This window comes from Pygoscelis adeliae, unplaced genomic scaffold (assembly GCF_000699105.1).
Source record: "Pygoscelis adeliae isolate BGI_AS28 unplaced genomic scaffold, ASM69910v1 Scaffold280, whole genome shotgun sequence".
In the NCBI taxonomy this organism is placed as follows: domain Eukaryota; kingdom Metazoa; phylum Chordata; class Aves; order Sphenisciformes; family Spheniscidae; genus Pygoscelis; species Pygoscelis adeliae.
The window spans coordinates 1669691-1695677 of record NW_008823944.1 but is presented as its reverse complement, the minus strand read 5'-3'; the positions used below and the strand labels follow the sequence as shown (position 1 = coordinate 1695677).

The window sequence follows — 25987 nt, the reverse complement described above, 5'->3', positions numbered from 1 at the left end:
AGCAGGAAAACGGTGTGAAAAGGCACTGGGAATATCTGCAGCTCCACTGATAAAGTAAATGATGGTTTATGTATCTTAAAGGCTGGACATTATCCAGGCATAGAGTTATGCTCAGTCTTGAACTGAAGAATAACAGGATGATTGAATGCAAATCAATCTGAAAACATGCACGAGTGTGAAGGATTCAAATATTAAGAAGTCAGTCCAAAATGAGGAATTCTCTTTTGATCAGAGTTGTGTTGTCAGCATCCAAAAGCTTGATGCAATAGGAAGCACTGTAAATAACCATCGATGTAGGTGTGAGCCTTTTGAATAATTACAATTGAACTTTGTAAAAATCTAGATAGTTAGGCAGGAGTGGGAAGGTAACTTCTAATAAGCAAGATCAGATGGGAGATGTTTAAAATTGCATTATCCTTTATTTTGTCTGAAGGACCATCTGTTTTTGGAGAGGTTTTGCAGGGAGGGAGTTGCATTTTTTATCTACAAAGATTCAAAAGTTTGTCATTGGTGCGAGCTTACCCTTGGAAGACAATATTTACTCATTCTTTGTTTAGACACTGAGAGCTGAATCAGTCCATGAAGAGAATTGCTGCTGGGAGAAGAGGTGGCTGCAATTGCAAACTTGTCCTGAATGTGAGGGGACCGGAGGCTGTCTGAGAAGAGCTGTTGTGATCTGTCTTGGAGGAGAAACTAAGAAAGGAAATTGCTCCATAGTTTTCTTGAGGAATGATAAATTACTTTCAAATTCTTAAAACTCAAAGTTTGCTGAGGTGACAGCTCATGCACTGTATAAAAATGCCATTTTGAGGAGGGCAGAGTTCGTGACTGACTTTCCTTTGGAGGATAATTTCAGCAAAATGGGGTTTAATTTGTGGGAGTACTTGTGTGATTGCCAGATGAGCTCATAGCTCCGTTTTCTCATCAGTGTTTCAAGACTTGCGGCAGAAAGTCTTTTGAAATGTATGCAGTCTGAAAGTACTGCTTTATTTTGTTCTGTAGATAAATCTTACTACTTTTGTGAAGACTCTGGAAACATTTTGTAGTGTTTTCATGATGGTACACACTTCCCTGTTTATGTTTGATATGTGATGTTTAAGGGGAAAAGATTTGCTAACTTCTGTTCTGTCCAGAGGATGTTTGCATACAATTGTCTATATGGCTCTGTGCTCAAACTAAAAATTTTGGACATGGTTAATAACGTAGATATTGTAAAAAGCACTCGAAAGATGAAGGTTTTAATGCAGCAGACTGAAGAGAGGAGTAGTCTAACCCTTTCTCTTTGACTGAGTTTGGTAGTTTGTGTAACTGCTCTGCCAAGGGAGGGCGAGGAAACTTGTGCGTGAGCCAAAGTTACAATTGCATTCAAATGACCTTACAGCATCAAGAACTGTTCATGTGGGGGAAACGCAAATAGAAGCGACACTTAAAGTGAGCCTGCTAGCCAAATGGTGAAATTCTGGAGGGGAAAAGGAGGCTCAAGAAAGGAAGAATGCTATGCAGATTATCAAGAGCAAAACGAGTTGAAAACCAGGTACAGCAATGGCTGCTATGGAGCTGTAATCCCCTGATACTGTGTGTCTCTCTTAGAGCTTAGCTTTGAATTAGTATGTATGTAGTGTGTGTGCAGAGGCATTGCTAGCCATGTTTTAAATTAATGCAGACAAAGGAAGGGAACACGGCAAATGCTGCTTTGGTACTTTTTGGATTCCCTTACTCTGCAGTTTAGTTGAATGCTGTTTTTCAACTATTGCGCTGCATAACGCTGCCTGGCCTCTTTCTCAAATAATGCTGAGCTGAGCTGCTGTTGTGTCGTCAGATGCGGATTTTGTTCTGGTGGGGCAGGGGGCAAGACTTATGCTTTGATGTGCAAAAGTAGGGCATCGACAGCGTACTGTGCTTGAATGGGTCAAGGATCCTTGTTTACAGTGGCTGCTTTCTCCCTCACTACCTCAAGGTCTAAAGTTAGTCCTAGTAAACTGCCATGCTATTTAAAATGCTGCCACCATAAGGGTTTTTTTTCTGAGAATAAACCAGAAGGAATCTGAGATAGCTAATATTTTTAAGGTTACAGATGAAACTGCTTTGGGCATCAGGTATCTTAAGCTGTGATACTAGTATTAAACAAGTGTTGTAGGAGCAGGGAAATCGGTGCAAGCTGAATTACTTGCACAGTTTTGCAGGCTTTCAACTGCAAAGAAATTGCCGTTATTTGGGATACGCATATTGTCCTATATTCATAGGATGGTTCATTTGTCACTGATTTCTATTGGCGATCCTGGAGCATCAGAGGCAGGAAACGTGTTAATATTTATGTGTTATGTGTATTAATCTTAATATATGCTGATAAATACTTTGGTAACTTTAAGCCTATTTACTGAAGTATGCTATTAGACAGACAAGTAATGCCTGTCTAACTGGTATCCCGGACTTCATTCTGTTGTTAAATGGAAATTCCTACAATGTAAGGAGCTTAGACGTGAGTGTTTCCTTTGAAACACAAGATAACTTGTGCTGGGGATGTCGTCGTTTTATTAAGCTTGTTGTCTGGATATTGTTTGAGTTTGCTTTTCTTATCTGTATTTAAATTTGAAACCAGAACTTTAAAACAGAAAAAAAGCAAAATGGTTAAAAATTAATGCATGAATTTTGGATGGTATGAACTACTTTCTTCATAGAAATTTTTTTTAAGAATAATTTTTTAAACCTTGATGGCTCTGAAATACTAGATTGCTGTTGGAGAGTTACGTGTTTGTGTTCTGGTGGCTGGAAGGTGGGAAAGCTATTTAGATTTCCCCCTCCCTGCCCCCCCACTTTGTTACTGTGAATTTGTTTGCTTACCAATAAATTTTAATGTAATAATCTTCACTGCTATAATCAAATGAGGAACAACTCTTTATAATTTACTAATTCTTTTTACTACTCCACAACTTGGCTGTCTGAACTCTGTTAAAAGAATGAGTACATATAGTGAATTTGTAAAAAAAATTTGCAACTACTTCTAATCAAGTTAAAACAAGAAATCAAGTTTAACTTTATTTTTCACATGCTCTTTGTTACAAAACCCATTTAATCTCTGAGCCAAAATAGTTTAAAGGGCCCTTCCATGGTTGGGAGCTTTTTAGCTTTGGAACAATGCCCATAATAGCTGTTCCTTGCTCTGTGATTGACTGACTTGAAGGAAGCTGACATTTCTTAATCAAAAAGAATTTTACATTTTAAAACTTCATAAAAATGCTTTGGACTGTCACTACCTGCAATACCTAAAATCCTTAACACAGAAATCTCAGTGCTACAGCTGTTTTCAGACTATTGTAGGAAAGCAAAGGGAAGGAAATGAGACATTTTTGTAGAGTTGTTAGCATCTGTAACATGACTTTGCAAATTATGGGAGCGTAATTGTAGCTGGACAGAGATGGAGTTCATATCAGGCAGAAAGAATACCCTTCTTGTTAGCTCTTCTTACTCTCCTCCTTCTCTGTCCCCGCTAGTTCAGGTAGGATTACATAGCAGCTGAAGGGCACTTAAATTCTAGTAGGAGACCTTGAGATTAGAGATTAGAGTAAAAAATCTAAAGTGTTCTTGAGTGAAGTACATCTGATGGATTTTTCTTGTTCTTTTTCGTATGGCTCACTTTTTCCTCTTGTAAACTCCTGTTTCACCCCCTGATAAAGAACATAAAGGTACAGTGAATACAAAGAGTTTGTATTCTTCCTGTTCACTTAACTTACCCACATTTCTTGTTTCTTTCCATTAAGTCTACTTCCAGTGAGACACTTACATTCATCACAGAGTGGCTCAGAATTTATCCCCACTTTTTTTATTTGTATCTAAAATACGGAGGAACACCTGCCTTGCACAGGTGTTGAGCAACTTTCAGTTCTTGTGGAGAAAGTCTTTTTATGGAACATGTTAAAATCAGAAATATTTTTCAACAGACTTTTATTTCTTCTCAAACCTCATCTCCCTCCCCCCCGCCTTGTGTATCCCAGGTGTTGCTGCTTAGTGTATGTACTGCTATGGCATGGACTGCAGTGGAAATCAGTTTTGTTTCTTTCTGGTGGACTGTGTCCCAAAACACGGCATTAACACAGATACTAAGAAGAAAAGTTGGAGACAGAGGAAACTTATGTGAAAGGTGCTGTGAGAAACTGCCCTGTAGTTGGGAGGTCTTGTTCAGTGAGTAGTCTGGTTCTAAATGTGTGAAGGGTAAAAAAATTTGCTTGGATAAAAGTAAAGGGTAGGTCTGTACTAAAACTTGCAGTATTTGCAGACTAGCAAGAAAACAGAATAACTTAATCTTAGTTAAATCTTTGAACAGAACTGAAAGTATCAGGACTAATTTATAATGCATTTACTAGCCTTCCTAATTAAGATTTTAGTTGGAATTACTCTGAGACACTTGTTTCAAATATGAAATTAAAGACTGAGGTGGATATGTAGCCTTTTAGAGCAGTACAGCTTGCCTTCAAATCATTACTAGTCATTGTGGGGCTGTACAGGAATTACTGGGAAAACCTGAGGATTAGAAGTGGTAGGAGTGTATTTCACCTTGTGGTTTCTATGTTGTTAGGTTTTTAAATACTGAAATTATTTCCTCATCAACTGTGATACTGTTCCCTTTGATCCCACCTCATTCTGGAATCCTTTTTCTCTAAAAGATATGAAACGTGCTTCCTAATGTCCTTTGACTTCTCACATGCAAGGTTCCATCAGAGAGCTGGAACTGAAGTTGAAAAATGTAGCTGACAAAGAAACTTTAAGTACAGGAAATGCAGAAAGAATAGCTGCCTAGTTAGGCTGTAGAAATCATGTGAACTTTAAGCCACTCAAGAGCTTAATTTAGTGGAAGACTGGCCAGAGAGGCTTAATATAGATAGCTTAGATATCATGTGGAAACTCTAATTTAGACATGTATTGATATAAGAGACCTTGAGCTTATTTTTATTTGTTCCTGGCCAGATTGTTTGTTTGCTTCTCTCCCTTAACCCCGCTCTTTATTCTCAGGAAATGCAGTACATTGGCAACTGTTACTGCACAACTACACCTAACTGTACCAGGGAGAGTGAAGGAAAATCGGCCTTCCAGTACTGGCACTTGTTCTGGTTTAGCCAGTTTTCAGTGGAATCTCCAGTAAACTTGTTTCGTACTGCTCCTGGTAACTTTGACTGGGAATGTGAAACAAGTAGTGGCTCTGGTCAGGATATCCTTCTGCTTGCTGAGAAGTGTTGGTGACTTTTTGAACCTGGCTTTTCCTTTCCTTCCTATCAGTGAAGTTCTTGAAGCGGTGAGAGACACAATGAATGTGGTAGGGAAAATGCTTGTCTCTCAAAGTTGAGAGGAAAGCAGGTAAGTGAATTCATATGCATCACTCTCTCAGTGCCCTCCTTCCAATGTAAAACAAAACGAAAGAAAACAAATGAGTTTAAGTGTTTATCTTGACATGGCAGAGTCTAGATCAGACAAATTCTTCGTTCTTCTCTGCCTCTTAAAGATGCAAGTTCACTGGCATTTCTATTCTTTTTTCCTTTTTCTTTTTTTTAAGTTATGCCTAAGCACTGGTTTACTTGTATGTTTCCCAATACTGTAACTTCAAATTATAGCTATTACATCAACAGCACAGTAATTTTTAACTCGGTTCAGAAAACTTCTTGTTTCTGTCGTGGTCATTAACATAACATCAGTAGGAAGGTCATAGTGTAACTGATGTGACTTGCCCTCTGATGAAAGTGTCATGGGAAAAACAAATGGACAAATGGATTCCCTGTATGTTTACAGTAGCTATGGAAAGTTTTGCTTTGCTAAAATCTCCATTAAGCTTAGGAAAAAAACCCACCCACATTCTAAATCTTTACTTTAGAAAAAACTTGATGCTTTCAAGTATCACTTCAACTCTGCACAGGAATTTATGTGGGGTAAAATCATCCTGTTGGTCTGGAAGCAGCTGGGGATTTTAACTGTACAAGAAAAAATGCTTCTGAAGCATGTGTTCAAAGTCTGGAGTAGGTGTTGCTGATATCACTCCCAGACTTCTTAAAATTACGGCGCTTAATGCAATCACAGTTTATGACATGTAACTGTACTTATGGATCTATAACTTCATAACCGGAGATTCAGTTTAGGAGGTATCATTATGAAAGCTACTGTTGTCTTCCATGTGAAGAATTAAAATACCTCAACATCCTTACAAAAACAGAGACGGAATAAATAGGACACTTCATGTTTAAAAACTCTTTAAGTTGATGGTGAATGTTTCACTACTTAAATTCTTTGTGAACAAAGCTAACTTCTATGAACCATATAGAATAAGGTTGGGAATAAGAGTGAAACCAAGGCTCTTTATGGTGTGTTGCAGTTTTTGCTGTAGTGACACGAGAACTCTGTTGTTCCATGCATTTTGAGTAATTCACAGTACTGTCCACTGGTAGCAGTGAGTGGTGGAAGTTGCAGAAGTTTGTGGTCTATACAGGGAGGACAGTTTTGTGTATGAAGTTTCAAAGTCTTGCTAACTTTTTCTGTGTCTTTCTGAGATGGTAAGTTCCTTTTTAGTTAAAAAAATCTCAAATACAGATGCTGTGAGTCAAGATGATTTTTTCTAAGACATCTTGAAAATTTTGGATGGTACTTAAGCATAGTTACACAGTGCAGAATGCCATTTTATGCAACGTCTGAAGATGACCTACTTCTTGTCATGTCTCTGTTACATTTGCATTTACCATAATTTAAAAGTAAGTTAGCATAAAATAACTTTTGGAAGGGGGAAAGAGGGAAATATTTATATTTTGTGTTTGTTGAACAATATTGCATTGCTTTGCTACTGACAAGAAATGGCCATCTCAAGTTTTTGAGGGAACATCTATGTGAAGGACAGCCTCAATCTCTGTGATTCATTTGTATTAGAAGTAGGTTTTGTTACAGCTGCCTCCCAAAATGCAAACTAAATGTTTTTACGTACAACTTTTTTGGACATCAGACCAGTCCCTTATTCCATTAGAGAACTCGGTTCAAGAGATAGAAAGGAACAAGCAACTGGGTATTTTTGGTGTTAAAGCACTCTTCTATTTCATGAAGTGCTGTTAAAATTATTGTCCCTTCTCAAGGTTTGATGGAAACATGCCCTGCATACATTTTTGAGACTCTAACTGACCTTTAATTCTGTAGATCCAAACTGAGTAATGGAGGATCTCATGTGCATTTTTCCTGTAGTGATCATAGCATGCAATGAAGCAACAGAACCCACAATACAGGTATCCATACAAAAGTGACCTGGGCAAGCCTTTTAATCCCTCTGTCTGTTTTATTACTGTTTTATAGTGAGAAAAATAACTTTGAGTGTTGAGAGCGTTGCACTTGCCTACAAAACGTCACATGTTATCACAGGTTTCTTATAAGGACCTCCAGAGAAACAATCATGGAAGACTGCTGAATTGTGAGCTAATATATATTTAAGTGTACTTCAGATTATCAATGTGTTTCTAGCATATTCAGATTTTGCAGTCAGTGTTGCTTATAATGCAAAAAAAGACATTTTCAATACAATTTTTTGAGATTGCCTGTGAAGTATCTATCACCCGAGGGGAAAAAAAAATACATTCTGTCTGTGATGGGCATGGATGGGCATGCAGTAAAGGCTTCCGTAACTCGACAAACCATTCTTTAGTCTGCCTCTTTAGTCTCTCATGTCATCAGACTGAGCTGTGGGGCTGTCACTAGGTCTGCAGAAATGTTTTCCGCTGATATTGTACATGTCTTGTAGTTGAAAAGCTATTTTTAGCAGTGTGGTTAGACTCTTGGAGTCACTGAGGGACAGAGTCCTGGTGGAGAGCTGTAAAAGGGAGCTGCCAATTGTTTGGAATGGGAAGGGGGAAAAAAGGTACCTTTCATTCACAACTGTTTTGTCTGGTTTTGGCTATGTTGTTATTTCCTGGTAACTTGCAAAGAAAAGGCACGTTTCTCAGGTTTGTTAGCTTGCGTTTGGCTAGGAATAATCTCTGTGTTATTGAGGGAAAATTGGTAGAACTGCATGGGGGGAAACTTCCTTTTTCACTGTGATGATGTTCAAAGGCTGTCTGGATCTCAAAAAAACTTACACCTTTTAACTAGAGTGAATCTGAGACGTGCTCTTCACTATACATTGGTAGAAAGGCTCTGACCTGAGACAGTTTGGATGAAGTGGGAGTTTATTAATTTGCACACTGCATTTGCTTATATGCAAGACTTTTTTCCTGATTGCACAGTAACCAGGGAAGGGTGATGCAGACAACAATGCCACTGCAAAAGGAAATTGTTATAAATTGTGGAACCTTTAATTTGACCATGATACTCAGCTACAGGCAGCTTTTTAATATTTAAAATTTGATATTTAAAAAAAACTCTTATGAGCTTCAATTTGATCTATTTTATTCACAGAACTATGGCACAAAAAGACAGCTGAAGTAGAAAAATAGCACAAAGCACAAGAGGGCCCACCAGTTTACATGTTTATGTGCTGCATTATGAACTCGGGGAAGGAAAGCTGCTGTTTTTTCCTGGTGGCAGAATAGCTAGTGAGACTCTGCTAAATACATTGCTACGATTTTCCCCTCCTCCCTTCCAACTTTTTCTTATTTTTAATGTGTGTTTTGTTTTAGTGCTAAAGTCAAAGGTCATTCCCAGTGTTTCAGTCTCCATGTTCATGGCTGAGTGAATGTGGGTTTCTTCACTATTATGTTTATCTCTGCAAATAAAATCTTCAGGTAGAGAATTTAAAATGGAACTCAGAGCTGTTTGAGACTTCTCTAAATGGCATACTTGGGAATGCTGCCACATAGCAGAAACATTTCAGTGATGTGTATTTCATTGCTGTGGGGACACCAAAGACAAAGTAAGGTAGGCTGTGTCAGTTGCTCCAGTGTTTCATAAAATAACATTCCATGCAATCAAAGGTTTGTAGGCATGCTGAAGTGAAAGATTAGCCATCTCTCTTTTTACTATTTATTGTTAGGTTTTACATGTTCCACCATACTATCTCTTCATACTGGGGTAGTATCATCTACCTGATACGGAAAAAACTTCCTTTTTTTCTTTTCTCTCAGTTGAAAGTAACGTTCAAAATGTTTGTCTTTCTTTGCTCTGGCCAGTCAGAATAGGTTCATGCTGAATGTCATCTTTCTTCATTTTGACTGGTGGCCATTGGTCCCGCTGAGACTATTGTATATGGCTGACTCTTGTGCTACATGTGCAGTCTTGTGGATTTTGGTCTTAATCTGGTGGTGCAACTTGGCCTACAGAGGATGTTTATAGGAAAATTCTGCATATGGCACTTCAGCTTTGTTGGGTCAGGTATTTTCTGCCAGGTGTCATGTAGAACATGTGATGTGTTCTGGGTAATTTGCAAACTTGCTAAGCTGAAGTTCAGTTTTATTTTTGCAGCTGTTGTAATTCATTTGAAGAACACAGACCCTAATGGTTAAAACCTGGTGGCTATGGTGGCACTCCTTGTCTTGCAGCAAGGGGAGCTGACAATGAATGCAAACTGTACTATGGTAGCTAACCATTAAATGTTTGGTTTTAGAACAGATGGCATGCATATCTCTGTTGCTGAGCCTCGTGGCTGTCCTGGGGAACATAAGAATGGTGTGGGCGGTGTCCTCTCTAGCTGCCTTTTACTTTGCACTGTGAATGATCGGGCAACACCGTGCAGCTGTAACATCTGCAGGTATGTTTTGAGCAAGGATGGAGCACGCTCAAATTGTCTTCCTGTCTTCACCTGTAGGAATATACTCTACCACTGTGCACTAATGTGCATCTACGATACTTTAACCAGAATTGTAAAAAAATAATTAAAAAAATCCAAGAACTGAGCAGGACACATTCATATATATCTTCAGTGACATATTTGTGATGCACGACTGCAAAAACAAGCTTCTTGCCTCGTAAGAATAAACTTGTGCAAGGGGAAAGAGGAAAAAAATCTGTCTGAACTTGGACACCTGCTGCTGCACTAAACACCATGCCAGTAAATAATATATGTACTCTAGTAGCAAGAAAATATTCTTCTTTGTGCTAACTATATGTTTGGGTTTTGTATGGTTTCTTAATTGCACTGTAAATTGGTATCTCTATATAGAGGTCTGAACACAATGTAAAGATTGAGAAAGAATGGAAACCTATGAAATTATACTGTTATGCAAAAGTTAGAAGGCAAAAACTTGCAAAAATCCCCCCCAAAACGTAATGCCAGTTGTTAAGTGATCTGTTGTCTGCTGCTGAACTTTGTTTACGTTGCTTTCTTCCTACCTCACTGTAGGTTTAGCATGGATTATCTGAAATCAGTGGGAGTTGTAGAACACCCTTCTGTTCCACATCAACATGGCTGTATGAGCACTCATTTGGCAGTAGGATTCTGTGGGAGACCGTATAGGTGTATGCTGTGTTGTTTTCATGCAGTTTCATGGTATGTTCTGGGAAAACTGGTCTCTTATCTGGCCCTCCTGGCATACTGTGCAACTGATCTTAGCCTAGAAAGTCATGGATCCAAGCCAAGTTGCCAACCTTTTCCTCCTGCTTATTAATAAACCTTCGTGTTTCTACTGCAGTTGGTGTAGGTAGAGTGAGACTGAGGAAGAGAGCATTTCGGCACTGGTTCATCCCGCTGAGAAAATGGCAGCATGCCCTACCCAAATTGCATAGAGATCATCTGGGCTGTGGGCAGAGGCTGTGCAGGCAGCTGGTGTGGATTTAGGTGGCTGTGGAGCCTGGACTGAACAGCAGCTTTGGAGGAAGGGCATGAGTGGTGGAACTACAGATCTACAATGCAAACCTGTGGATGTGTTAAAAGAAAGAGAGCTCTAGGAAAGTTCTGGTGCAGCATCACTACGAAGACATTCACCCCAGAGGGGCTGTGCTAGACTTGCTGCTGCTTAAAAGCTGGCTGCCTTTTTTAACTGTAGGACAGTGGCTTATTTTGGCCTTGACATGTCAGTTGCTGGTGTTGATGACGATGGAAGTTTACAAGGGAATTTATTGCTAGGCCTGAGTCACGGGAAACTTACTGTGCTTCCCGTTTTGGCCATGGAGATTCCAGCCTAATAATGAATATCAGTAGGGTATTTTGATGATGAATATTTAATAATATAAATGAGGTATGTGCACAGTGTCTTTTCTTCCTTTTCTGTTTCCATGGTGAGGGACATGTGTGTGAAAACTGAACTTCACTGCTGTGGGCCATGGGACCTTACAGAGACATAAGAGCGCATGGAAGAAGAATGGAATATTATAAAGCGATGATTTCAAAGTGATGGCAAAATATTTTACTGAGAAAATGGTTCTTATTAGAAGTTGGGGGTCGTGTCTTTGCTGAACCCTGCAGTTGGTACAGATCAATAAACAGTATGTTTCTGAAAACCGAGTCTGGATCCTGAACAGCAAGGGAAGTAAGGGTGGTTTAGTGTACCCATGTCTCTACCCTGCAGTAGGAATAACTACAATGTTTAATTCCCCGGTGGGAATTAAATTCCCCCCATCCTGGTGGGGGAAATACTGCAATTTTCTCTTTGGGATACAGTCTTGTCTTTTGCTTGAACTATTGCATGAACTGTTTGGCCTGCTATGTTCTTCTGACCAAAAGGATGACCAAGAATTTGTTAAAGCCAAAACTGTTATTTGTGTGGGGCAAGTGATGGCCTGGAGATCTCTGCTGCATTGGGCATGCTGTTTAATGTTACTTCAGCATTTCTTGCTGAAAATTCTGTTGGACCCCAAACCCTCAAGCAGATACACTGTAATATGTCACCTTTCTTGTGCTTAAATTTAAATCAAAAGCTTTTCGACATGAACCGTAGAAGGAGTTAAATAGGTTGACTTCATTTCAGGGAAGTCAGTGCCTGTATAGAATATAGAGAATTTTTAGAAAAGTACTTCTCTTTTAATGATGTGATGTGCAGCCCTTTCCAAGCAAGTTCATTTTTCCCTGTCTGCCACACTAAGTTGCAAGGGAGTGCTCCTCAGACCTGCTTTAATAGCAAGGAGAGTTTGATATTCTCTCTTGACAGTAAAAGAGATACGATAAAGCTTTGAGGTCTGATGCTAGAATGAATTGGACAGAGAACCTAAAATTAATGAAGACTAAATAGTGAAATTGAGGGTGTGCAGTCTCAAAGCACTTTTTAATGTTACTGGCTTCAGCTGTCAAATCTTGGCTTCTTTTTACCTGTTTTAGCTCAGATAAGAGGTTGTATTTCAAATGAGCAATCTACACAGGGAATTTACAGAGTAGGTAAAGAGGTCTGTTCCTTTCAGGAAATCCTGTGTTTATATTCAGGATTGAACTTGTAGGCCTTGCTCTCCCTTTTGCTTGTTGACCTAGAAATCTGAATCTTCCACAACTCTCTTGACAGAAGCTTGCTTCTTTGTGCACAAGCAAAAAGTGTGAAAGTCTTTAAAATAGTCGGACAATTGCTTTGGCTTTAGTGATACTTTCCTGTGGCGTCAAAGTTTATCATCTTCTTCAAATGTAACTGTGGGTACTGAAAGTCCAGAAGATGTTCTGGTCTTAAATCTGAGTAAATATTACTGTTATTTTAAGGAAACTGATTATTGGGAATGATAACTTTTGCTTGTGATAGAATATGTGCACGAGTTGAGAAAAATGAATCCTGATTGTGGTTCTGAGGGTGATAGGACCTTTTAGGTCATGAAAAAATTTAGGTCATGAAAAAACAGTTTGAAGGAAGAAAGTTCTATACTTTTATTGAGAGATGCTTTCTTTTAAACTGGGGGTGGGGAACATTAGTGATTTTTTTTTTCAGTTGAATGAAGAAGTGCTTCAAATGCTGTGTTTTCCAACCTTCTAAACTTACATGTTGTTCTGTGTACTTTTACCTTTACCATGCGTCTGTAATATTTTGTCAAATTTGTCCAGTTCCTCTTGTTGCCTGAGCAAGGGTTGCTTTTGATACTGTAGTGAAAAATTTCACTTTCAGAGACAGTTTTCAGAGAAATTTCAGTCTACCAATTAAGTTGTAGAGTACACACAGGAAAAAATCCTCGATGTATAGGAATAAGGTTCGTCAAAGAACTGTTTCCCCTCACTGAAAGCTGGCTTGGTCGCTTGCCTGAGGCTGTTGGTATACTCAGAATGCTTTCTGACTGGGTGCTAAGGTATGAGTAAGTCATAAGGCATGCCGATAAGTGGGAAACTGAATTGAGTGATTGGAAAGCAGGGTGGCTTGCCTAGTCCCCTTACAATAGTTTTAGGTCTCCATGAACAGAGATTTACAATAGAGCAGGAGCTGGCAGGGGGCAGTTTGGTCAAGTGCTTTCTTATTGCCTGTGCCATGACTGTGGTAAGTGAAGTTCAATGTCCAGTACTATCTGTTGTGCATTTTGGAGAATACGTACATGCATACAGGAATTTATTTGAGGACATCTTCAAGAAGCACCATGTTTAAGGTTATTGTGATTATTTTCCAAAATCAATTTCCACATTGTTTGGAACCATTTGATCCGTCTGTATTGGGTGACTTCAGATTTTTAGTTTTGTGGTCCTTCAGGGAAAGCCACAATGCTGGATTTCAACTTCTTTGTGTCATTAAGTAAGATAGTTTAGTCTGCAAATGAAGCAAAAACATAGCATGTATTACATTTAATTTGCATTTTTACCCCTTAGCTTGTGCTCTTCTGTAGTTCATGCTAATAATGCCCCTGGAATTTTTCTAAAAACTCTGTTCCAAAATCTTTGCTAGTGTGACTTTGACTTTAATGGCACTAAGCCATGCATAATTGGCTCAGTTTCCTAAAATTCCACAGCCGGTTGTTAAGATAAACATTTCTAGGTTCCCAAGATACAGAGGCATGTATATGGTAATATACTGGGTATACAGAGCAACCTTTAAACAGCAAATTCTTATTTTCCTATTTCATTCTTGATGTTTACACACAAACTTCATAAGCAGAAAAATGACTTGACAGAATAATTGTGCCGGTTTTTAAACTACATTGTAGCATTTTGAGAAGAGCTGTGAGATTTCACTCCTTTGTTGTAGCCATTAACTTCTATGGAAGCAGTCCTGCGTTGGAAGGGTATGTGTTGAGATGCACTCTCATTAGTCAGCAGTTCATGTCTCAGTTGCTGGGAAGTCCATGTGACCAAGGCTTTGGTATAAGGCCCAGGATTGCTGGTTGTTTAGGAATCTGTAGTCTTATGTTGCTTTTCAACACTGGTACCTAAAGCGACTTGTAAGGCCCAGCTATCCACAAGTGTTGGAGGTCTGGCTTTCTCTTTGCTGAAGAGGGCTGTGATCTGTATTCCCCCCAGCCCAAAGGTTTAGAGAGGGGCTATAATTATAGAGCTTGTGACAGAGCTGGGTTCAGTTCATTCGTGTCCTCTCAAACATAATAGTACATGGTTGAAAGCATTGCTCCCATACATAACTACTTAAAGATGACAAAAGAAAATAGATACTAGGCCCAGGGATATTAACAGCCAGTTAAGAAATTGTGGGATATGTTCTGAGGAACTCTGTGCACGTTTAGGGTTGTAAGACAACTTTGAAGAGCGGGGGAGGTTCTTACTGGATAGTGCCAGTTGCTGGAGCACGTGGGGAGGCTTGGTGCCAGGGAGTGAGGGCCCATGATGCTAGTGAGCCAAAGCAGATCTTCTTAGCATCTTACTCAGAACAGGAATTTGTGGTCTGACTGTCCTTGGAGGTAAGCTTCCTAATAGCCCTCTTTAAAGTTGCTTCTCGCAACTTTAAAGTTCTTACTTTCTGCAAAAAATGGCATGCCCTTACTCAACAGATTGGGTTTTGATTTGTTTTGGGTTTTTTCTTTTTTATCATCTTTTTATGTGATTATTCAGCTTAGTCCAAAGCCATAAACTCTGTCTGAAAGTAAGTGAATAAGGACACAGCAGGTATGCTGTGTGGTTGTGTTTTGGATTTTGTTTGGGTTTTGTGTTTTTTTTTCTTTTTAGGGCAATTTGCAAGGAATTGTTCCTTTTTTCTGTCAGCTGGTTCCTCTCACCCCTGCTCTCACTGTCTCTGTGCAATAAGAAATAGTAAAGAAAAGCAGCAGTCTTAGTTCTGTTATGTGATATTTTGTATCAGTGTTTTCAGAAGGACAGCTATTAAAATTGGAAATAATGACACTTCTCCAATCCTGTAAAACAGCATTTTTCAAAATTTCAATTATACCAACTCTATGTAGACTCTTAAAAGTCATTGTAGAGGGTGAGAAATTAAAAAAATCCTCTTGTAATAGGAGAAAAACAATAGTAATGCAAAACAAGATTAAAAATCCCCCCCTCGGGTTTTAAATCATGATAAATATCTGGTTTGAGTCAGTCTGTTCTTTGTTTAGAGTTACTTAACTAAAACTCTTGGCCCTAATTTGTTGGCAGTTGGGTTAACTGTATCTTTGTTTAAACAGTAGTAGCGGTGGGGGGAACCACCATTCTAGCATGGTCTTTCAGCTGTTTTCGCTGCTTTCCCTTGCTCTTTAGTGTTGTCCTGAGGAAGAAGGTATGGCTTGGCTGGCGGATCAGGGTTTTGGCTTGGAATGGTAATGTATTTTAATTTGAATATCTTCACCTACTGCATGCTGTCTCAGGCCCAGGCACTGGTCGGTGGGGTGGTTGGGTGGTTTTGTTTTGTTTTCCACTTTACTAGTAGCTAGTTCATGTCTAGTGTATTTGTGCCTCTCTCCTCTGGTCTGCTTCTGCGCTGGTTCTTCCTGTGGATAGGAAATAAGCTCAGGACTCAAGAGCAGACACAGTGGTGTTACCTCCTCTGCTGCATTTCAGAGAAATTGGGGTCATCCCACAGCTTTTCCCAACTAGTGGAAAAGCAGTACTGAATACTTTATGAAAGTGTTTGAGGCTTATGGAGAAGTGGGGAGTTTCATGCTTTTGTGGTGTACAAACAAGCCAGACTTTTCAGGTTTCTGTTACCACTGTTCCCATCCATACTATTTGAGGACCTGGTTTGCTGCTGGTGTAATAGTTTCCCCCATACATGAACTGTTTGACAAATCTTTGATACCTGCCTTTTTTTTAGTGGTATGAGGAGATAATGCTGGTAGGCAGCATATGTGTTAATGTACTGAAGCTGTGTTCACGTAGTTTAGCTTGTGTATTGGCTGTATATGAGGTGGGAGTTCATACATGCTAAACACAACAGCAGCCTCATCCCAGATGTTTTGGTGGTTTGTCTGGGTTTTTGTTTTGGTTTTGGGGGGTTTTTTAAGTCATTAGATCCTTTCCTTCTCTTCAGCAAGTATTGGACCATGCCCCTTGGACCCATCTTGTATTGATGTACCTCAGTGAGCACCTTGCATGTGCATGGGTGTGAATAGAAAGTACATGTCTGAGGTGTTTATAGTTTGCATTGCCATACCTCTGAGCTTTGTTTTGTTACCTGATGAGTTAATGAATTGCTTCTTTGACTGCATATGCAGTTCTCATGGACTCTGTACTACTAGTGGAGGTGGTCAAACAGCTTTCCCTTTCCAACACCACGTACACAGCATGTCTAGCTAAGATCTCCCAGACAGTAGTGTGATGCACTGATTTTTAACTGTTTTCACTTTTATTTGTTCACAGGGGATCGGCGGCGGGGGCAGGGAGGGCAAGTTTGGTAGCCTACATTAAATACAAGGAGAGGGAGCTGTACAAAGCTCCCAGTGTAGTGTGAGTCTTGCACAAGGAACAACTATTTATAGAACCCTGCAACATTTGCCTCAAGGAACTTCAGAGCAGAGAGGGGCAGTGTTACATAAAGCTGGGTGAGAGCACACTTGTGCACTCACAGCTGCAAAGGTCAAACCCAGGGCTTGTCTTACAGTATGCTTCCAATCTCCCTTGGCCTGAGGGAAGAAGAGACTGATGGGCTCCTTCTGAAGGCCAAGTCCTACTGGTGAGAAACTTTGGTTTGTGGAGAACAGTGAGGTGTTTTTCTTTCTTTCTTTCTTTCTTTTTTTTAAATGGGGCTTTTTATTTGTCATGTTTTGACTTGCATTAATTTTTGAGAAAACATGACTGTCTTGACTGATGACTTAATGTTCAAATAAAGCCAAACAAGGTCACAGCAGCAGCTTTGGGGACCTTCAGATTAAGGTTTTATGCTTTACGTGTTGATACTACCGTTTAAGTATCTTTTTGGTTATTGCTGCTGCTATTCTGGCTTTTGTTCTCTAGTGGTGACTCTTTTATTCTAAATGACATTGCCATGCCACTGGCAGTTAGCCAGGTATTGTTCTGGTTTTGGATGCCTTCATCTGCTTAATACTTGTTGGTTATGAGGCTTTATAAAAAGTGATTCTAGAAGGCCTTCAAATCTTCAGCTTGAAAACGTTCTTTAATGGGTTTGTAGGCAGAAGAGCCCCTCTTTGGGGAGCAATATACCTGAGAAGATCCTTCATAGCATGTGACATAACCACTGGGTGTTGATATTTCTCTGAAAAGATTGCATTTGGCTAGGCCAAAGAGTTCCTAACCCCTCTATGAAAAAGAAAAAAAAAACATCATGGAATATAGTTTAAACATAATATAAGGCTTGAGTAAAAGGGTCTGTGTGATGTTGGGGTAGCAGGCAGCTTTGGTGTGATTGCCTCGGTCACTGGACACACAAACCCTGTTAAGAGAGCAAGGCAGTGTTTCCTCCAGGGTAGTCTAGGAAAGATGTTTGACTAAAAGGTTCTTAAATGGCTTTAAAACATTGGATAAGGATGTAGTCTAGAGTTGTCCAAGATGCTTGTCCATTTAATTTGCTGTAAAAATAACGGATCTCTTCTAACATGAGAAATGCAGTATTTGTATTTATGTAAAGTGTTTGAAGGTAAACTGCTTGTCACATTCTGTCATTCATCTATGACACTTTGGCTGTTTATGTCCCTCTAGTTAGAGGTTTAACTAAGCAGTCAGAATTCTGCATATATAGAAGCTAGCTCCTGAGTGGAAAATAAAACCCCATGATTTATAAGAGGGTATATAATACAGGACAAGATTAAAACAACTCAGTAAATTATTTGGGATCAAATTCAGTCTTTATCTAAAAGTTAAATAATGATTTTATATATATGTGTGTGTGTGTGTAAAAGCCAGACTTGGTGCAAATGGTTGTTTCTTTATGGTATGACAAAGTGTGTTTAAATGGATGTAGGCATTTTGACTGGCTTTTGAGCTCACCCACTCGGTGAAGAAATTGTTTTTAAATTTAAAAAAGTGCAAACTTTTGTAGATGCAAGATGTGAATTAGTAAAGAAATAAGCAAGTTGAATGCTTGAAGCAAGACTTACTCAGTTGCTTTGGTCAATTCAGTGATTATTTTCTAAAACACAGACTGAGGACTGTATTCTGAATTATCAAGGGTAGGCCAGCATGTTAATCTATTTCACAGATTAGACAGACACACAAATTGACTTTGATTTGCTCCAGTGTCTGCATGGGGCATTTTGCATCTGAAGAAAGTTTTTTCATGTAAATAAGAAGCCTGAGGGTTCTTTTTAAAGAACTTAGTAAAACAGAGGTGTTTAGTGGATTTACAAAGTGATGTACAAAACAAGGAAGAACATTTCTGGTGGGAGTCTTGCAAGTACATTAAAGGGAGGAATTTGCACACCCTGAAACCCTCTGAAGTGTTTAACCATCAGTTAGTAGTTATTAAATGAGAATTAGTAAATTAGTAAATGAGAATACAGGATCAGAGCTCTGTAGCTCCAGGCAGATGCTAAGAGTGGAAAGCTCGCTCAGTCCCTTGGTACCCTGAGGTTCTGTCTAAATTAGCAAATACTTTGGTCAGTAGGGATGGATGAGGAGATCAAAGTTGTTGACACTGAAGCTTCTTAAATCTTCATTACTGATTTGGGAGGGTAACTTTAGATTAGATTTAGCTTGGCACCTTGGGCTGAATGTCCCACTTACCTGTGCAGTTTGAAGCTTTCTGAAGGAGAAAAATGGCATAGGTACACGCCAGATAACCTTGCAGTGATGTAGCCCACGGGGTTATTTGAAGTCCCGCATCCCTGTTTGGCAGCAGATTGCGTTTGAAGTGTATCTTGGAGCGGAGTTTTCAGGTTCTCTTACTCAAAAGGGAACGGATTGTTCACGTGCACCAAAGTTCTGAAAAAACAGCTAGTTCACAGTAAATGGTTTTGCTTCAGAACTGTGCTATTGCTCTAAACCAAATAGCCTAGTTAAATTAAGTATGAGAGTGTGCATAGCAAAAGGATGACTTGGAAGAAGGGGGAAGATTTTAGTCGGAAGCAATAGAAGGATATTTTTCCCCTCTTTTAAGGAAGTATTTCTTGAAATTCGCAGATGTTTGCAGTGGTCAAACTGCCATTTTAGACTAAGGAATAAAAGTATTACTTGAAGCACAAAATCTGAGCTAGATAGATAGCTAAAAATTGTTCAAAGCTTAATAATCACCATAGGGTGCAGCCTGTGGCTCTGGGGTAGCACATCATTTGTAGGAGTTCCAGACATTTTGTGACTACAGTAAATTGCTGTTGGTGCAATCCAATATGGTGATGAGAATAATATTACAAGGTTACAAATAATGTATTTGTTGGCATTGCTGGGCTCTGGGTAGGCACATGGCTGAATAGCTCCATGTCTTTTACTGCCTTTGGGGGAGGAAGAAGGATTACTTTAACTCATTTGTGTCTCTAGATTCAGAGTTAAGCTGTGTTTAATCCTGATTGCAGAAAAACTTTATCTCAAATGGCTGTGAAAGAGCAAGTGGTTTATTTTATTTGCATTTGTATGAAATTTGTGGTGTATGAAACTCAACTCCTTCCCCCCAAAACACACTGCAAACAAACAATGAACTTCTTTTTTTTAATGGCGAGAACCCAGAAATGGCTGACTGATGTGGAGATTTTTTTTTTCTTTACCTCCAAACCCTCAAATCTTGGCTCTTATCTGATGTAAGTGTGTCTGTTAGCTTTGAACTGCTTTGCCTAGGTACTTACAGCTGGATAACTTTTTTTTTAAAGTGGAATGCAGTGCTGGCTAACTACAACTCAATTTTTGACTTGGCTTTTGTAATCTGGGCTGCCACAGGTACACTGCAATCGGTACCCAATGTACTTCTTGATCGAGTCTAGTTACACTGCAGTCATAGTCCAAACTATTGTGTAGGTGTACTATTAGATGACAGTGGCGTTTGGTGTATATAGAATTTAAGCTCTTCATACAGTAATCACGCAGACACTCTATTTTAAGCATTTATTGGGTTAGACCAAAATCTGGGTATTTTACAGAGAAGGTGTGCAGGAGCAAGTCTTTGTGCTTACGTCATTGCTCTTAGAAAGTACAAGATTTGAATGAGTGCCTTTAACAAACAGCTTACAAATAAGGGGTTTTTTCAGAGTAAAATGACCTGCTTAAAAACATTTAGTTGATAAACTTAAGGCAATTGGGATCTTTCTGTGAACAGTTTTACACTGAAGAATTAAGTTCAAACATTCCAAATCAAGTATTTCTTTAGACCTAGGTCTGTTTACTGGCCCCAAACTGTCATTGTATTTAGACTGGTAGAAATGGTGCAATACAGCCACTGAGGCAAAAGCTGAATTACATCATATTAGGTAGAAGACAAAAGTTATTTAAATCCTGTATGCAGGCTGCTGTTGACATATACAGTAGAAAGAATGAAATACATTGAATTTTCATCAAGAAAAGTAATAATCTGACTTGCAAATTGTGTACTTGTTTTGGATGTCAGAAGGAGTAAATACAAAACACTGCAAAAAAATTGTATGGTCTTTTGGATGTCAGAAGGAGTAAATACGAAACACTGCAATAACAATTTGTGTCATCTCGTTATGAGTACTGTATATGCAGGTGAGACTGACTAAAGAATAATATTAATGTTTTGAATTTTGTGGGTATAGTAGCTACAGTGTCTGTTTCTCTTCATGGCTGTTTTGGCAATCTGGTAAATACTGCTCAGCTGTAGTTTGTTTTTCTTTTCTGCAACAGGAAGATTTAGATGAAAGTTTAAAGGAAAAGTGTGTGCCCCTGGATTAGGTGGTAATATTTGCCTTGCAAGAGAGGCCATGCAAACAGTGCCTCTATAGATTTGATAGATAGAGCCTGAACAACATTTTTCCACTGTGTGTATGGAAATTGAGGATATTAAATAAGTCTGAAAGGAAGCAGGCATACACATTTATGCCTGCTTTCTTCCCTCCATGATACAAGGTTTTAAGATCAAGGCAAATTCTCTTCCTTAATCCAGAACTTGACTATCTCATGTAGATGATACATGTGTTTCTGCAGCAGACTGGGCAGACTGATGTGGGGGTTTTTTGGGGGGTGGTTTTTGTGGCTTGTTTGTTTTTTCAAGCTCTATTTGTTTATAGTTTCCATAAGTGCCAACAGTGGAGCAGCTTGTGTGAAGGAAGAGCACAGATGACTTTTTGTTTCTGAATGCGTGTCTCTCTACTTGTTTTTATCAGTGACAAGGCAGAAACTGTTGGAGTGCAGCTTACAGGACGGAGAGAACTGGGTCCATGGTACCTCAGCAGGGTGAATGTTAAGCTGGGTGAAAGGGGAGAGGTGAAACTCATTCAGCACAAACTTCTAACGCAACTTGCAATGTTATGTTCTGGCCAAAAGTATTTTTGGTGAGGGCTGTGTGGGAGATAAAGCGGTGAATGAGTAAAGGTGATCAGGTACGTCAGATGTTGAATGTCAGTGTGTCCAGAAAAGTTACAAGATCGCAGATTCCCAGAACTCACTTGAAGACTTTTACACACAAATCGCACTTTGGTTATCGGTGTTACTTCATTTGGTAGCGTTGTTATGTTGCTGGCTTCCTGTAGTTGCTAAGGCAGAGCATGGGGAGGAGGGGAGAGCAGGGCAAAAAAAGCTGAAGAGTGCTGTTAATGCTTTCAGTTACTTACTCCCAGACATGCCCTTGTTCGTAACAAGACTTATCTAACAGTTTCCCAAAACAAATGTGATTCACAGATGTGTGGTAGCAAGTAGGACAAAATGGAGCCCTTTTAATCAGTCAGTCTGTGCATTTCCAGTATATTTTCTTGTTTATAGCTTAAGCTGTTTCTATCTTCAACGCAGAGGGAAAAACGAAGATTTACATTTTGATTCCAACTTCATTTGAACAACTAATTTCTAATATCAGTAATCTCCCTCTTGTTACTCCTAAAGAGCCACTTGAAAGGGGATAATTTAAAAAATAATTGGTACAAGTGACCCCATTGTTCTTTTCAGCATGTACTGTGATAGTGCAGGAATAATGGGTGCTCTGCAGGGGAACCGTAAGATTTTCTGTTAAAGCACTCGAGTGAGACTTTCTCTTCCTGCAGCTGCCACAGTAGAGTACCATTTGAATGAGAGTATGGTATCATAAATTTATCATTTGATTTAATCTGTTCCAGTAGCTATTACGATCATTACAAAATACAGGTTTTGAGCCTCTCAGTGTGAGAACTATTTCCAGGTTAAGTGATACCATGCAGAAATACAAATGTATTTCCTCAATGGAATTGAGGAAAATTTAATGAAATGTCATTTTGTGTATGAGGGTGTTGTTGTTTTTTTCCCCCCCAGAGTTAATATTGTCCATCCATTTTCCAGTTCTGGTGTTCTGATTCAGTGTAAACAAGTCCTTGTTGGAGACCCTCTGAGAGGGGGAGAGTATTTTGCTTTGTTGTTCTTATGCCTGTGGTGAAAGGGAAAAATAGGTTGAGAAAAGATGGTGCTTGTACAGTGTTACAACTTTGTCGCAAGGTTTCTCTGAAGCTTACTCCCAGAAGGTCTAGAATGCATAATCTGTATCTTAACAGTTTAGAGATAGAGGCTTGAGTCTTGCAATGAGTTTCTAGAAATACTGCCATGCTTTGGTGAAGCGATAATGTTATTTACCAGAAATGCCAGAAAATAAGATGCCAAAATCCTGAGTATAACTTCAACAGCAATATAAGATTATCGGACATGTTCCTAGAGATTAAAGAGAACCTTTTTCATAGGATTCTTCAGAAAACTTTTATTTCTGGTTCTCAATGAAATACTGATCATAGCATTTTCTGTTGCTGCGTTTGCATATTGTGCTGCATCCACACCACCTGCTTGCAGACCAGTGCATTTGTGTTGTCTTGCTGGCTGTCTTTCTGCTTTTCCCATGTAGTCTGGGTGTTCTTGTGTGGCCTGTTTCCTGGCTGCTGCTTATGCCTTGTAACTACTATGTATATAAAGTCTTTTTTTCCCGCCCTTCCAGTCCTTTCCCAAGTCTGGTTTTCTGCAATCCCATGACTGTATTTTCCTTTCCTAGCGGCAATAAGCATTTGCATCTTTTCTTGGTTACTGCTGATAACCAAAAGCAGTATCATACCACCAATTATTGCAGTGCCTTTAGCCCCTTACCCAAAAGGTTTGTGAAGGTTTTGCATAGGAGGTGCTCTTCTTCATTCCTTCTCTGGCCCATTTAATCTGGCTGGGGGCATTGGTATCTGTCTTTGAAGGATTTTGTTCCCTGTTTGCTGCTTCCCAGTGCATCAGCCTCAGTAAGTGGACACTGCCTTAACCCAGTGCACCTTGAGCTCTGTTTCCTGTGGACTCTGTAAAGGGAGCAAAGATGCCAGCTGGCAGTCTGGCAGTGAAGAACCAGGCTGTGCAGGGTGGCCCGGTGGAGGGGATAAGCCTAGCCAGAGTTACAGTATAAGCTCCTAATCATTTCTGTATTGTTTGCTATCAGTCAATTTCAAACGATGATGTTATTAAAATACCAGTAAGTCAACCAATGATGTGTAGTCTGTCTGCACAGTGTCACTCATGCAGCAAGCTGGGTTACATAGAGCTTTCCTTTGGCTGGTGTGAGAAAGCTAGTTGGTGACAGAGCCAAGGTGGATGGACTGTGCTTACCGCAAGTTGGGTTAGGCAAAAATCAGGATGTTTAATCAGCTGTTAGTAAATAACACTGTACAAGGAATAGCACTTTCCTACCTGACATGACTGTGCAAAGATAGGCAGCTGCTCCATGAAGACTGTTTGGTTCTTAGTATTTGCTGAATTTGTCAGATTAAACTAATGTTTAAGGAAAAGAAAATTATCTATTCTGATTTATGCTGTTTGGAATGGCTTGAATTGAACATTTGTTTCTTTTGTGTTTTGCAGACTTCTGGAAGCCAACTCTAGCAAAGAGAAAGAGTTCTGTTTCTGCCAGCCAGACCCAGTCTCCAGTGCTGGTCCCCCTGATGGCAGTTTGTACAACCCTGTGAAACCTGCCAAGCTGGACGCCACAGCTTTGCACGACTGCACTTTGGCCGCCACTGTGCCTCCTTCGGAGCTGTTGGATCATGCAGTCCTAGCCTGTGACACAGGCATTCACGAAGAGCACTATGTAAGCGAAGCAGTGGAAGATGAGGTGCCAGACTGCAGAGAGTACAGAGATGCCTGCACCATTACTGGTAAGCAGTCAGATCTTTTATCTTGGGAAGGATATGGAAATGTATAGTTAAGCTTCTGTTCTTAAGCTGTTGGTGAGATATTTGGTTCATGGACAATGCTGCACGTTTTTTCTTGTTTAAGAAGTGATTTCACAATCATCTGGATTTTCAATGAGAGCGCTTTGTAAGGTTTAAGGCTCTTGCAAACAGGCTTGACCAAACCAAGATACTATACTTATGTGCTTGGGAAGTCAAACTATTTGAAGTTTGTTTGGAAAATGTCCTGGTCTGAACTGAACTGAAAGTCAGGAATGAGGGGAAGGAACTACTGCAGCTTAAAATAATGGAATGGTTGTCCTAACGTTCAACATAATTTAGATATTTGTTGATACGAGAATTGCTTTGTGTGAGAAGGGGATGGGAGAAACAGTATGTAACATCGTTTTGACTCTACCTCTTTTTGCTTTTCAAAACCATTCCATTGTTGTCAAATTAGTTCTGGAACTATAAAAGTTAATGTATATGGAGAAGCTTCTTCTGCATGGTCGTATGAAAGGTTAAATGCATTTTTATCATAGAGTTCATACAAGTAAATGGACTATGTGTTTAAGTGTGGTATTTTAAGTAGAATTAGATTTTTAGTGATGTGGTCAGCTGACCCAATTTTTTTGTGTTTGAATAATCACTGTAACTCAGTTTAGTCATGGATATGGCCATGAAATGACAGGCAGTTTCCATTGCAAATGCACGGTTTGTTGGCTGAGCTGTGAGGTTTCTTTTAGCTTAAAGTGACCTCGTCATTTCCAAGGTCTTTTAGGAATGTTTGAGGAGTCAGCTGAGTTTTCAGGAGGGACAAATGAGAGGGCTGAGAAAAATAGAAATAAGACTGGAGTCCTTCTAATTGACTGCCAGATACCTTTATCCTGAGTTACCTCCAGCCATTTCTAGAATTGTCTGTAGGTCAGAGAACTAGTTAATGATGACCATCAACAGATACTTTTGTAGTATGCCTTAACTTAGCTCAGCCCAACTGCTGTGTAGTTGCTAAGGGTTGATATTCTGAAAAAAGAAAATAGAAAGAAGGGAAGAGATGCTCTGCATGTCCATCCCTATTCCCTTGAGAAGACAAGCAGCAGGATTAACACTGGAGTCACTTTCAGTCAGGTATGCTTCTACATAAAATAAATGTTTTGTTTACAGAAACTAACTCCCCATCCCTCCTCCCTTGTATTCATGGGTTTAGAGCTCATTTATAAATGGGTCACTCTTTTGACTGCCCTCAAGGTATTTGCTTGGTAGGTAGACTAGAAACTCTATACATTACATAGGTGCATTCCTGGTAGCATAACTGTTTTCCAGGCCCCTTGTATAAGGATCTGTCTTGCAAGTTGTTCTGTTGCCTGTGTCCTGTCTCCCTTCCCCTTCCTCCCCTGTTAACAGGAAGATGTTAACTTTATGTTTTTCTGTTTCTGACTACAAGCCCAGGCAATCAAATTCTTTCATGAATCAAGATGCCTTCTTGATTATGGTTCCTTGAAAGGCAAGACAAACTCTGTCTTACTTTTTTGATTTTTAAAAGTAGTTTTTGTTAAATGGA

The 25987-nt window shown here is 39.4% G+C and overlaps 1 protein-coding gene across 5 annotated transcripts in view; it reads left to right on the top strand.

Moving 5' to 3' along the window:
• The first annotated feature begins 1369 nt into the window (after positions 1–1369).
• The window catches only part of TRAK1 (trafficking protein, kinesin binding 1), a 116884-nt gene continuing 92266 nt past the window's right edge, over positions 1370–25987 (top strand). For 2 of the 5 annotated variants that reach the window (XM_009321096.1, XM_009321117.1), the window contains exons 1-3: positions 1370–1534; positions 9554–9697; positions 24119–24411. In XM_009321096.1, the coding sequence (XP_009319371.1) occupies positions 1449–1534; positions 9554–9697; positions 24119–24411 (523 nt within the window). In that variant the 5' untranslated portion in view covers positions 1370–1448. The other 3 variants (XM_009321102.1, XM_009321125.1, XM_009321110.1) reach the window with 3 other exon arrangements.